The 12,806-nt window shown below is 44.2% G+C and overlaps 1 protein-coding gene across 3 annotated transcripts in view; it reads left to right on the plus strand.

Moving 5' to 3' along the window:
- Elp2 (elongator acetyltransferase complex subunit 2) overlaps window positions 1–12,806 on the plus strand; it is a 34,870-nt gene that overhangs the window by 12,706 nt on the left and 9,358 nt on the right. The window contains exons 9-17 of one of the 3 annotated variants that reach the window (NM_021448.2): window positions 735–830; window positions 2,412–2,512; window positions 2,716–2,847; window positions 5,413–5,571; window positions 5,813–6,001; window positions 8,846–8,912; window positions 9,459–9,551; window positions 9,722–9,779; window positions 10,329–10,401. In NM_021448.2, the coding sequence (NP_067423.2) occupies window positions 735–830; window positions 2,412–2,512; window positions 2,716–2,847; window positions 5,413–5,571; window positions 5,813–6,001; window positions 8,846–8,912; window positions 9,459–9,551; window positions 9,722–9,779; window positions 10,329–10,401 (968 nt within the window). Of the gene's footprint in view, window positions 1–734; window positions 1,275–2,411; window positions 2,513–2,715; window positions 2,848–5,412; window positions 5,572–5,812; window positions 6,002–8,845; window positions 8,913–9,458; window positions 9,552–9,721; window positions 9,780–10,328; window positions 10,402–12,806 lie in introns of all 3 variants that reach the window. The other 2 variants (XM_006526130.3, NM_001360909.1) reach the window with 2 other exon arrangements.

A 12,806-nucleotide genomic window follows, 5' to 3' on the forward strand; every position in this document is an offset into this window, starting at 1 on the left:
TACCTGTTTTTACTATCTATCTATCTGAATGAATGAATGAATGAATGAATGAATGACAGAGTTTCATATATCCCAGGCTGGCCTCCCTAACTCTTGAACTTCCTCCTCCTCCTCCTACCTTCTGAATGCTGTTGCTGTTAGAGGGCTGTGCACACTGCCCTGTTAATGTCACACTAGGGGTGGAAGCCAGGCTGTGCACACTGCCCTGTTAATGTCACACTATGGATGGAAGCCAGACTGTGGTGTGCCAGACTTGCCCTCTCTCACCTCTCACCTGAGTTATATCCCTAGCCTTGGTTTTACTTTAATGCTACCTTTTTTTCTTGGTGTGCTGGAGATTAAACCCAGGGCTTCACATGCTAGGCAGAGTACAGCTGATCTCCGGTTCAGCCTCAGTTTTGAGCTGACACATAAGAGCCGTACATATGATGTTTCAAAATGTAATCATGTGTGATTTAGCTCTTTGTTGTGTAACAGCCTTCTTAGGAATATTTCAAATAGTAAAACATATTCTTAATTCTTAAGATAGAGAAAAATGTAGGAGACAATTTATGTTTAGCTTTTTCTCTAGTGGGAGAGGTTAATGAAGTATGGGGTTGTTTGTTTGTTCTTTTTGTTGAATTTGGATTGTGTTTTGTTCTAATTTCTTAACATATTACACAACAGTCTTGAATTTACAAATGTTCTTTTTGGAAGAGCTATGAGGAAGGGTCCCTGAGTTGCTTCTGTCGTAGGTGTTAGAACAACGGTTGCGGTTACCCTGGAGACAGTGCTGGCTGGACACGAAAACTGGGTAAACGCAGTTCATTGGCAGCCTTCATTTTACAAAGGTAGGAGGACAACCGACAGCTCTTGCCTCATTACATGTAACGGGGATTGCTTTGAGGGGAACTAAAGTTCATAAAAGTGAGGCGTCTTGACCTGTGTAATCGGTGTACTGACGTCTGGCCGGCTGCTGCAAGGTGCTAACACTGCCATCCTACTGGCTCTGTTTCTTTAAAGTTTCTGTGGGATTCGGGAGTGTAAGGAAAATTGACTCAAGCCAACCTCACTGGAACCTTTACTCTTGATAATGTGGAGGGGGTGACACTGAGAGGCAGTACGTAGGAAAACAACGCTTTTCCCTTCTGTCTTTTGCCCTTCCTCTCTGTGTATGAGGGGCAGGGTATCATGCTGAGGCTGATGCTGCTGTAAAGCTGAGGAAGGCGCAGGCTGGTTCTTTGACCCAGGAAAAGCAATCACTAATGTCCAGGTGGTCAGCACTCAGCTCTTAGGTAGTACATGTCTGCCACCGCGTCGTCTTCACCGTTCCATGCTTCTCAGCTAGCTCCAGTGTGTGCATTGCGACCTTGCATAGTGCTCTCTTTCTTTCCAACCCATACCCCGTCCACTTTTCCTGACCCCTGTGCACTACTGTCCTTAACACAGAAGTCTGCACCTGCTCTGGCCCAGGCCCCGCTGTTTAAGTCTCTGTAGCTCAGAGCCTGCCTGCTCACTGTGTGATTTAATTTCCCTGTTCTAGCAAGCCAGGCTTAATTGAAAACTAAAAATTAATCTTACTGCACTTGATGGTGCCGTGCCTGTGATTCCACCACTAGAGAGGCTGAGGCAGGAGGATTGCAAGTTTATAGTCAGACTGAAGTACATAGTAAAGGCCCTGAAGAGTGAGCTGAGCATGGTCATGCAAAGTTGCAATTCTAGCAGCATTTAAAAATGTATTTAAAATACTACGTGTTATTTTGAAAACTGACATTAGTTTTTCTGTAGTTCAAGATCTTGTGTCCCTTTTAAGCTTTTCCTCCATTGAGTGACACATCACAGTGCTAGGTCAGTGTGTGTCATTCCTAGGCATGTTACTGACCCTGAATTCCAAAAGCATTGCTGTCATTGACAAAGCTTGGTACTGGTATGCACTTACCCTTCTGCAGCACACTTTTTTTTTTTTTTTTTTTTTTTTGAGACAGGGTTTCTCTGTGTAGTCCTGGCTGTCCTGGATCTCACTTTGTAGACCATGCTGGCCTTGAACTGAGGAATCCGCCTGTCTCTGCCTCTTAAGTGCTGGGATTAGAGGCGTGTGCCACCACGCCCAGCTGCATCACATAGCCATAGTGGTTCATGTAGTGCTGGTTCATTACCCTATAATATTCCACTGTCTAAATAGATCACAGCTTGTGTGTACTAGAGCAGATCTTATGGCTGTTTGTCCAGTCTCACAGTGGAGCCCAGGCTGGCCTTGGGTTTGAGGCAGTGGTTCTGCCTCAGCTTCCTCAGTGCTGGGCTGTAGGTGTGAGCCATCACGCCTGCCTTTGCAGGCTTGGCTGTGGTGGGCAGTGTGCTACCTGCCCTTCTGTTTTGTCCTGGCAGTCTCCAACTCTGCTTTTTGATCATCTAAAGATAGTTTTTCTCTTCAGATGGTGTTCTGCAGCAGCCAGTGAGACTGCTGTCTGCCTCCATGGACAAAACCATGATTCTCTGGGCTCCAGATGAAGAGTCAGGGGTTTGGTTAGAACAGGTAAGATATTTAAGAAATACAAAATGGAGCTTTTTAGAGTATTTTCCTAGAGTAAATTTTCAAAGAATAAATTTTTACTCTTTGTATACATTGCACATTAAACGAACTGTAACTTACCCTCTAGACTCCTTTTCTAGTGTGAGAAATGGAACTATTGATTGATTGATTGATTGATTGAGAACTGTTTTTCTGCTCTTGTGTAGGTCCGAGTAGGTGAAGTAGGTGGAAATACCCTGGGGTTTTATGATTGCCAGTTCGGTGAAAATGGCACCATGATCATCGCTCATGCATTCCACGGAGCACTGCACCTTTGGAAACAGAGTACCGTAAACCCAGTACGAGCATGTGGGCCTCTTGCTGGCTTAGGCTTTCCTAGTAGGCACATTTAAGCAGAAATGACATTCATTTCTAAAGATAGTCTGTGGTATTTATACTGGTTAGAAGTTTGGGCTTTTCTAGGAAGAAGAATGCAGAGTTGTATAGCAGTGCGGCAGTATTGAATGATGCTGTCTATGTGAGTCTGCAGTATGGCTCAGTGACATTGGCTCAGCTTATCTGAGGCCCTGGGTTGTCTGTCCTCTCCCCTCCCCTCAGTCATGTACAGATGAAAGTCAGGGTCTGGATGCTATGTAAGTGATTTTTAAATTTTAACAAACTAAAGAAATAAGAATATTTGGTGAAATGTGACTTGTATTTTGAACTCATATCTCATACCTCCCTATTTTAATATATTTTGCAAATTTTTGTGCGTTTGTTGGTGTGCATGTGTGGGTATGTTGGTGCACAGGGGCAAAGGTTAGAAGACGACCTGCAGGACCCGTGCCCTCCTCCTGTCCTATGGGTGGCACTTAGCTCAGCTGTCAGCAGGCTTGGTGGCTAGTGACTTTATTTCTGAGCCGTCTCACTAGCGCAGTAGCTCCCTTTACAATTTCAGTTTGTGGCCTTGATACTAATCCCCTCTGAGGTTTTAACTTCCTGTTCTATTGGAGAATTTGTCTTCCAGCCTCCATTTTGACTTAATTTTAGGGTTACTTCCACAGTTAAAACTACCACTAAGTCTATGACGTTGTTAGTTTAGGAACTATTTTCTAATTCGAACTCTTATTTCCTTAACTCAGGGGAACTTTGAGGACCTTTGCAGAAGAAAAGCACAAGATGAGGAAGGAGGCACTCAAACCTGGAAACAGTGCCTGTGCATAGGATTTCCATCTGTTGGTGGGAGGGAGTTTTAAATGGACCTTGTTTTTTAGAACAGTGTTAGGTTATCGGCAAAACTGAGCACACAGAGTTCCTGCAGCAGCCCACATGAGCTGTTCATTCATAATCAAGATTAATTTTAAGATTTATTTTAATGTGTCTGTGTGTGGGTGTGTGCGTGTAAATAAACGTGCCAGTGAAGCCGAAAGAGGGCATTGGATTTGTTGGATCTGGTGGTTGTAAGCTGGCTGACATGGCTTTCGGTGCTGAACTTAGGTGGTCTGGAAGAGCAGTACAGACTCTTAACTATTGAGGCATCTTTCTAACCCTTCAAGATTGATATTCTTTATTTTTCAAAGATTTACTTTGTGTGCATGTATGTATGTTTGTGTGAGTGTGTGCTCAGTTGTATATGTAGGTGTTCATACCTGCCTGTGCACAGGAGAGTCCTTGCAAGCTGGAGTTACAGACATTTTCAGTACACCTGGCTTGTTCTGGGGCTGCTGAGATCTGAACTCTAGTCTTCATGATTGCTCAGCAAGTACTCTTAACCACTGAGCCATCTCTCCAGCCCAGGGCTGATTTTTATGAACAAGTAGGGAGTTACTATTGGAAAACTGTGCTGATAATTGCAGAGTTCTGCCTATAGCACTCAGAGCCTGTTATAAGCACCCATTAGAGCTTAACTTTACAACCTGTACTTGTACGGTAGGGGAATTAATATAATTTCTTTGCCATATGTTCTTACAAGATATAGCTTAGTGTAATTATTGAGCCAGCATGTTAGCCCATGCCTGTAATTCCAGTGCTTGGAAGCAGAGATGGGAATATCAGGAGGTCAGTGCCAGCCTCTGGGGTAAAGCATGTTTGGGGCCAGCTTTGGTTACATGAGAACCTGTTTAAATAAAACAGAAGAAAATACTCTATATTCATTAGACTTGGCTTTAAACAATCTGTTGGTTGCATAGTTGATTCATTTTCCTCTTACTTGAATTTATTGAAAAAGGGGCTGTGAGGGCAGGGGTGTGGCGGCCTCTGTGTCCATGATTGCTGTTTTGAGTTGAATAGGTAGACCAACTTGGTGTGGCTCACCCCTCTGTCCTTTGTACGCACAGGTCCTGTAACTTTCGTTCTTGAGACAGGGTATCTATAGATCTGGCTGTCCTTGAGCTCTCTATGTAGATTAGGCTAACCTAAACTCATAGAGATCTCTCAGCTTCTGCCTCCCCAGTGCTGGGTTTAGAGGTGTGCGCTAGCATACTTGGCTAAGCCCTCTAATTTAATATAGAAACGCTTTAGGTTCCCACTCAAAATCCATCTCATTTTACTTAGTATTCTTTCTTCACTGTGGAGTTTAATAAGTGTTCAGCGAGCACATGGTATGTTGTATGGTATGCACATTGTCTGCATACTTCATGAGTATAAACTCATTTAGTCCTCCTAATTCATCTGCATGGTGGTCATTATTTAATACCTGTTTTACAGGAGAGCCGATAGACAGGTAACATCAAGCTATCTGGCTGCTGGGAAGTTTCCCACAATTACTGTTTCAAAGGATACAGCACACATTTGGATATTACAGTTTCATGTGGTTGGTTGGGAAACAGCTCCTTTTATTTTATGATCTGATCGTGAATATTTATCAGTTTCCTCTTGGTGGTCCCTGCTTATTTTGTCTATGTGTATGCTCATTTTCATTGCAGAGGCAGTGGGCTCCAGAGATTGTCATTTCAGGTCACTTCGATGGCGTCCAAGACCTGATGTGGGATCCAGAGGGAGAGTTCATCATCACTACCAGCACCGATCAGACCACTCGCCTTTTCGCTCCATGGAAGAAGAAGGACCAGAAGGACCGATCACAGGTAAGATGTCTTCCTCCTTGATTCAGGGCCTTCCTTCCACTTGACATTTCCCAAGTGAGTAGCCTGCATTAGGACGTTCAGGCTGAGGCTACCATGGGACGTCACTGCACACCACTGGATTGCTGGCAATGGGAACTATTTGGCAATAGCAAGTTTCGCATTCTGCATTTTGTTTGTTCAAGAGGACTGAGTTTTGAAGTGTGCACTCGTTTTCATTATATGTGCTGTGTTTTAACCCCAGGTCACTTGGCATGAGATCGCAAGGCCTCAGATACATGGATACAACATCAAGTGTTTGGCGATGATTGATCGGTTTCAGTTTGTGTCTGGAGCAGACGAGAAAGTTCTTCGTGTTTTTTCTGCTCCTCGGAATTTTGTGGAAAATTTTAGTGTCATTTCCAGACAGTCACTAAGTCACATGCTCTGTGATGTGAGTATTTCTCTAATTTAGATATAGCATACAGGTAGAAAAAAGTTAAATCATGCTTCAGGTTTCATAGACTTTTATGGGAGCCATGACATGTAGTGGTTATAGTGTTACACATGGATGGAGAGATGGCATGACATGTAGTGGTTATAGTGTTACACACGATGGAGAGATGGCATGACATGTAGTGGTTATAGTGTTACACACGGATGGAGAGATGGCATGACATGTAGTGGTTATAGTGTTACACACGGATGGAGAGATGGCTCAGCAGTGAAGAGCACTTGCTGGTCTTGCAGAGGACCTGAGTTTCATTTTCAGCACCCGTGTGGTGGCTCACAACCTTCCTTAACTCTAGTTGCAGGAGATCAGGTGCTTTCTGACCGCCACAGGCACCAGGCACATATGTGGTGCACACATATACGTGTGGGCTAAACACTCATGAGCACAGAAAATAACTCTTAAATAAATAAATAAATACAGATCTTTGTGTAACAAATGAGTTCAAGACTCTAAAACAGCAATATCATGTTCATTGATATGATGATAATATGATTGTCAAATGTTGTCTCTACTGTAGGTGACTGGATCGAGTGATGGACAAATCTTATCTTGATAAAGATTCCAGTCTTTCTGTAGAGCAGAGTGGGGCACTGAACTAATGGGATAGGAAGAGTTAATCGCTGCATATTTTATTTAAATTATTTTGAGACAATATCTCATTATGTAGCCTTGACTGGGCTCTTAATTTGCTGCATAGACCAGGCTAGCCTCAAACTTGTAGAGATCCACCTGTGTCTTCCTCCCAAGTGCTGGGATTAAAGATATGTGCCACCACTTCTGGCCTAATAACTACATCATACGACAGGAAAATAAGCTGTGGAAGAAAGAGCTCACCAATTAGAATAATGAGCCATTTTTTAAAAATTAAAGTTACTATGATTTGTATGTATGAGTGTTTTGCTATATATATGTCTGTGTATCATATAAATGCAGTGCCTAAGAGGCCAGAGGAGGAGGAGCTCCTGGATCTCACAGCTGACTGTGAGCCACCGTGGGGACGCTGGGGACCAGCCAGTGTCTCTGTGACAGCAGCACTGCTTCCAGCCACTCAGCCATGTCCAGCCCCACTGAAAATGTTTAACTGGGACTTTTTAAAATTTTTGCTTATTTATGTCTGCTTTTTACATAAGATTTGGGGTACTTAGAAAAATATTTGAATTTGGATTTAAAATTCAGCTTGTGTTATGTGGCATGTACATGGTCCATTCCATGGTTCTAGTGCTGAAGAAAACAAATAACGTGGATTATAAAATTGTGAACTAGATGTCTATGCCTGCGCTTGAAAGGCAAAGGCTGCCGGGCGGGCGTGGTGGTGCACCTTTAATCCCAGCAGGGGGGGGCTGGGAAGGCAGGCAGATTTCTGAGTTCGAGGCCAGCCTGGTCTACAAAGTGAGTTCCAGGACAGGCAGAGCTACAAAAGAAAGAAAGAGAGAGAGAGAGAGAGCGCAAAGCAAAGCAAAGCAAAGCAAAGCAAAGGCTGGCAGGTTGACAGATGTATATGAGTTCACGGTCAGCCTGGTCTCCATAGTGATTATTAGGTCAACCAAGGCTATGTAGTGAGACCTGTCTCCAACAAAACAAGAGGTTTGGGGCGGGGGGGACAGAGAGAGGAAGAGAGAGACAGAGAGATCAAAATAATGAAGTAGTTGGCTATAGAGAATGGCTCTATTGCACATAAGTGCCTGTTTATGCTTTATTTCTAAGAGTTGGGTCACAGGTAAAAGGTAGATGGGTGGGAGAGGGAAGCCAGAGCTGTTGAGGCTGTTGAAGAGGGAACTGGAGAATTGAAGGAGTGTGCTGGAGGGCTTTAGGTGGCAGGTAATAATCGCTCATATTGGTGCTGTTGGAAGAATGGCATTGTGGAAGGAGAGGATTCTGTGGGAGCCCAGAGTGTGAGGGTACCTAGCGCAGAGTAGGAAAGGCTTCATTTGGCAGCGCTTCCTGGCTCGCTTTCTCAGTTGCTGAAGGCAGTCACTTCTGTTCTCTTGTGCTGCCGCTGCTGAAGGAGGGAGGGAGATCTCTGTGGTGGAGGGAGAGCAGGTTCAGGGTCTGTAGAGTTCTAGGAAATGAAGTGCTCTACCTGGGATTCCAGGAAAGGTTTAGCTCCGGACATTAACTTGGTTCTGTGTGCTATAGTGGACGTTGTCCTCATGACGAGTGCTGGGTTGCCTCTTGCTGCCCTTTCCACGGTGTATGGGATAGCATGCAGCATTACCCAGCCAGGTCACCGTTCTCAGTGCTTTGGTGTTTTAAGTTCCTATCACTCAAGTCTACCTGCAGGGTCTGTGTAGAGCTGAAGTGGTAAACACTCAGCATATGGGTGTATACCATTCCTGGTGGTTAGCATATGGCTCACATGTGAGTGCGGGGTCTAGGCAGAGTTCCTCTTCCGATCATATTTCACTGAGTTGTAAAAGTAGCTTTAAGTTATTTACATATATGTAGTAAAAATGTCATGACTATGCGTTTTTGGGCTACTTCTCTGTCTTGGAGGCATTCCTTGAGACTTTTGGTGCGGAGGCAGAGTCCTTGGCCTTACATTTTAGGGTACTATACCAGTTAGAGTCTGCAACCCACTGCACTGTGGGGAAGGTGGGATGGCGAGTAGGACCTGTCTGTTGGAAAGGGATTGCTTGGAGTGGCATCTGCCAGTTCAGGAGTTGGAAAGATGGCAGCCACACACAACAGGCTGGAATTGTTCTCTGCATTTATGAACAAGACTTTTTTGTGGTACTTGACGTATCAGTAACTTTTAATGTCTGAAATGTGCCTTTCATTCTCCAGGACCAAGATCTTCCAGAAGGAGCCACTGTTCCTGCATTAGGGCTGTCAAATAAAGCTCTCTTTCAGGGTAAGGATTTAGTTTCCAAAATAATTGAATGGCTCTAGTACTTAAAACTTAGTTACAGATTTGTGTAATGCACTCCCAGTGTTCCTGTATGACTGTTTTAAAACCTCCTATTTTGTGATAACTGCTCTATTCTCATGTAGCCACTGACACAGGAACAGTTCTCACCCAGGATTTCACAGAGCCATTCAGTCACCAGTGAGATTGTGAGCAACTTGAATGATCAGTTATATATGCAAATTTATATATGCAAAATATATTGCGTATATAACAGACCATATATGTGTGTGTGTGTGTGTGTGTGTGTATGTGTGTGTGTGTGTGTGTGTACATATTGCAAATAGCTAGGTGAAAAAAAATGGACAGAATCTTTATGAAATTCATTCTTACTTCAGGAGCTAGTTTGGAAAATACCAGAATAGAAACACATTTGCAGCACCTAGGCACAGCTCTGAGGTAATTATTTGGAAGGCTGCTGCTCTCTGATATGTAGCTTTGAGGTACTGTCGTGGCCCCTCTATTCATGTTATCTGTGTTTCTCTGAACTAGGAGACATAGCCTCTCAGCCCTTTGAGGAGGATGAACTCATAAGCCCTGCCTTTGGGTCTCCCCAGGTGACCTTTCAGCCCGCTGTCCTTAATGGTAAGACATGACAAAAAGACAAACAAGTTAATGAAATCCTTAGCCCACACAGTCTACTCTGTGATTGGGGACCTAAAGTAGAGCGGTGGCTTTTACTTTGTATTTGGCTAAAGAGAGAAAAAGAATATGTAGTATTCAAAATGTATGATAAAATTAAAACTGTCTTGTAGAACCTCCCACTGAGGATCACCTTCTGCAGAACACCCTGTGGCCTGAGATTCAGAAACTGTAAGTTGAACTGTCCTGAAGTTAGTGTGGCTTAAGGGTCTCCTCTTGACGCTGGCCTTCCCCTTCCTCCTACCTATAGGGCCCTCCTGCCCAATAGAGCGTCCTAGGGGTGAGAGAACCTCATGGGGTTTTTTATTTTCTTCTTGTTTGTTTTATATTGTTGTTTATTATGTTTGCCAGTCAGTTGGTGTTAATTTTCCAGATAGAAAGGTCTAGAATAGTTTCTATTTCTCTTCGTTACTCAGCCAGATGGTTTTATTTTTGTGGGTTCCCAGCAACATGTTTCCATGGTGGATGCTCAGGCTGGTGGCCGTGAGACATGAAAACCTGTGTGTAGGGACACTACCTTGGGAGCTGTTGTTTTTCTTTGGGCCCCTGGGTTTCTTCCCTATATAGTTACCTAGGCAGATGTGACATTCCGTGACGGCATGTGAGTTAGGCAGATGTGACATTCCGTGACGGCACGTGAGTTAGGTTGAGGAGTGGTCCTTTCTCTTTAGTCTTTTTGCAAGGTAAAGTAAAGGCATATCCCTTCTCTTTCACTTTTAGGTACGGACATGGCTATGAGATAGTTTGTGTGGCCTGTAACAATTCCAAGACTCTACTTGCCTCTGCTTGTAAGGTAGGGTGTTTGTGGGGTATGTGTATTTAATTTTACTCGGTCACAGGTAATTATAGACACTAGGCTTTTGTAAATTCAGCAGATATGGGCAGAGTCCGCATGAAACGGCCCTTTAGGTACCATTGCCTGAATCTTTTTTATATTTTCTTCTCCTCATCTTTCTTTAAAAACATATGATTACATTTTAAAATTCACTTTAGAACTCATTCATTCTTAAGAGTTTATCCTTGAAACGTTTGGGTTTGGGGTACTAATCCCTATGCACATAAACAAACAATGTGCACGTGACATTTTCAGTGCTCACATCACTCAAGAGAATGCTCTTGGGAGCTAGGTAGGCTGCCCAGGCCTTTTCCTTACAGGGGTGTGCAGTGGCTGCAGCAGCAGCTCCTTGGGAGAGTGCAGCCTGTTGCTTGTGTTGTCATTCGGGGCCTTGGAGACAGAGTTGGCTGCTATGTATGCATGTTTGGGATCTCATTTTGTCCCCAGTCTAGGCTCCAGCCATGTATGGGGGTGGCTTTGAGAAGCTTCAGAGCACAGTGGCCTGATCATTATGTCTGTCTTCACCAAGCTGCAGGGTAAAGACCATGTGATTGAGGCTCTGTGTAGGGCCAAGGTCAAGTTCCCTGTCCACTGGCAGATCCATGTTGCAAAAAGCTTTGGCTTCTCCAAGTTTAACTCGGATGAAGATGCAGCTCATCCCTGCCGGCCGGCCCTGCTGAGGGCCTGTGCTGTGTGTGCTGTGCTGTGCTGTGCTGTGCTGTGCTGTGCTGTGTGTGCTGTGTGTGCTGTGCTGTGCTGTGCTGTGCTGTGCTGTGCTGTGCTGTGCTGTGCTGTGCTGTGCTGTGCTGTGCTGTGCTGTGCTCGCTCCCCACCCTCCAGTCATGGTCAGAGAGATTCCTCTGCAGCCATTCCAGGCTGACAGCTCCTAAGAGGGCTGAGATCTTGTGAGCGTCTCCTGCCAAGTGTTATTTGTATAACATACCTTTAAATTAGGAAAGTAATTATCCAACTTATGTTCTGGTTTGTTTTCTTTTGTGTGATTTTAGAATGAGCTTGCAGTTTCTGCAGTCTCTGGGGATGGTAGTGAATCAGTACATAGTTTGAAGAGAATTTTAGCAATGTCTGAATAACACCCCTTCTTTATACGAGTCTTAATTTCCCCTAGGGGTGACCTTTTAGAGTAATTTTAGAGTCAAAGAAAAATAGCTGTCACTGTCTCAGCTACCTGCCCACCTCGTGCAGCGCTGCTCTCCACACAATGCCTCTGGAAAGCTGAGAGGTTTTGGTGTCTGCTTTCAACACATGTTTATAAGACTTACCTTTTTTCTATATATTTTGTATGTTTTTTTTGAGACAAGAAAATTTACTTTGTACACCAGGCTGGCATTGAACTTAGAGAGATCTGCCTGCCTTACTTCCCAGTTACTGGAACTAAAGCCATGGGCCGTACCAGGCACATTGTATGACTTTTAATCTTTTTTTTTTCCATTCCTAGAGCCAAACCCCATTTCTCTACATATTATTCAATTCAGTTCAATACAAGTTTGTTAAGAGCTTACCAATGACTGATGCTGTGCTCCTTAGGTAAAAGCATACCATTAGGACCGAGTCTGATCACTACTATCTACATGGTGGAAGGAGAACCAACATCCACAGATGACTCCCTCTCCCCATACCCCCACCCGCAGACATGAGAAATAGATAAAGGCAAAAGGCCTTTTAAAGTGACAGTACACACCTGCAGTCTCTGTACTTGGGAGGTAGCGGCAGGAAGAGCAGGAATCTGAGGTCAGTTTCAGCTACAGCAGTAAGATTTGAAGCCAGTTAGGGCTACCCAAGACCCTGTTTCAGAAAACTGAGAGCAGCAGCAGCAGCAGCAGCAAACCAGCGTAGTTTCCTTTGGTTTTAAGGAATGAGCAATTTGAGCCTCATGGAAATATCTCCTTCTCTATAATTTCCCCGATTAGCTTATAAAACTGGATTTGCCCTTTTTTAAATTGTATGAGTGTTTGCCTGGATGTATGTCTATGTGCCATATTCTTGCATGCCTGTGGAGGCCAGAAGAGGGCAGGGGATCCATTGGTTCTGGAGTTAGAAGCAGTTGTGAGCCATCCTGTGACTTCTGGGAACTGAATCAGAAGTGCAGCCAGTGTTCTTGACCCCTCCAGTAGTTTTTAGAATGTTCATGATGGAAGTGGGTTTTATGGGGAAGGGTATTTTTGTCTTTTTTTGTTTGTTTGTTTTTGTTTTTCGAGACAGGGTTTCTCTGTGTAGCCTGGCTGGCTGTCCTGGAACTCACTTTGTAGTCCAGGCTGGCCTCAAACTCAGAAATCTGCCTGCCTCTGCCTCCCAAGTGCTGGGATTAAAGGCGTGCGCCACCACTGCTCGGCCTGGGAAAGGTT

The sequence above is a fragment of the Mus musculus genome, chromosome 18 (genome assembly GCF_000001635.26).
Source record: "Mus musculus strain C57BL/6J chromosome 18, GRCm38.p6 C57BL/6J".
NCBI lineage: Eukaryota > Metazoa > Chordata > Mammalia > Rodentia > Muridae > Mus > Mus musculus.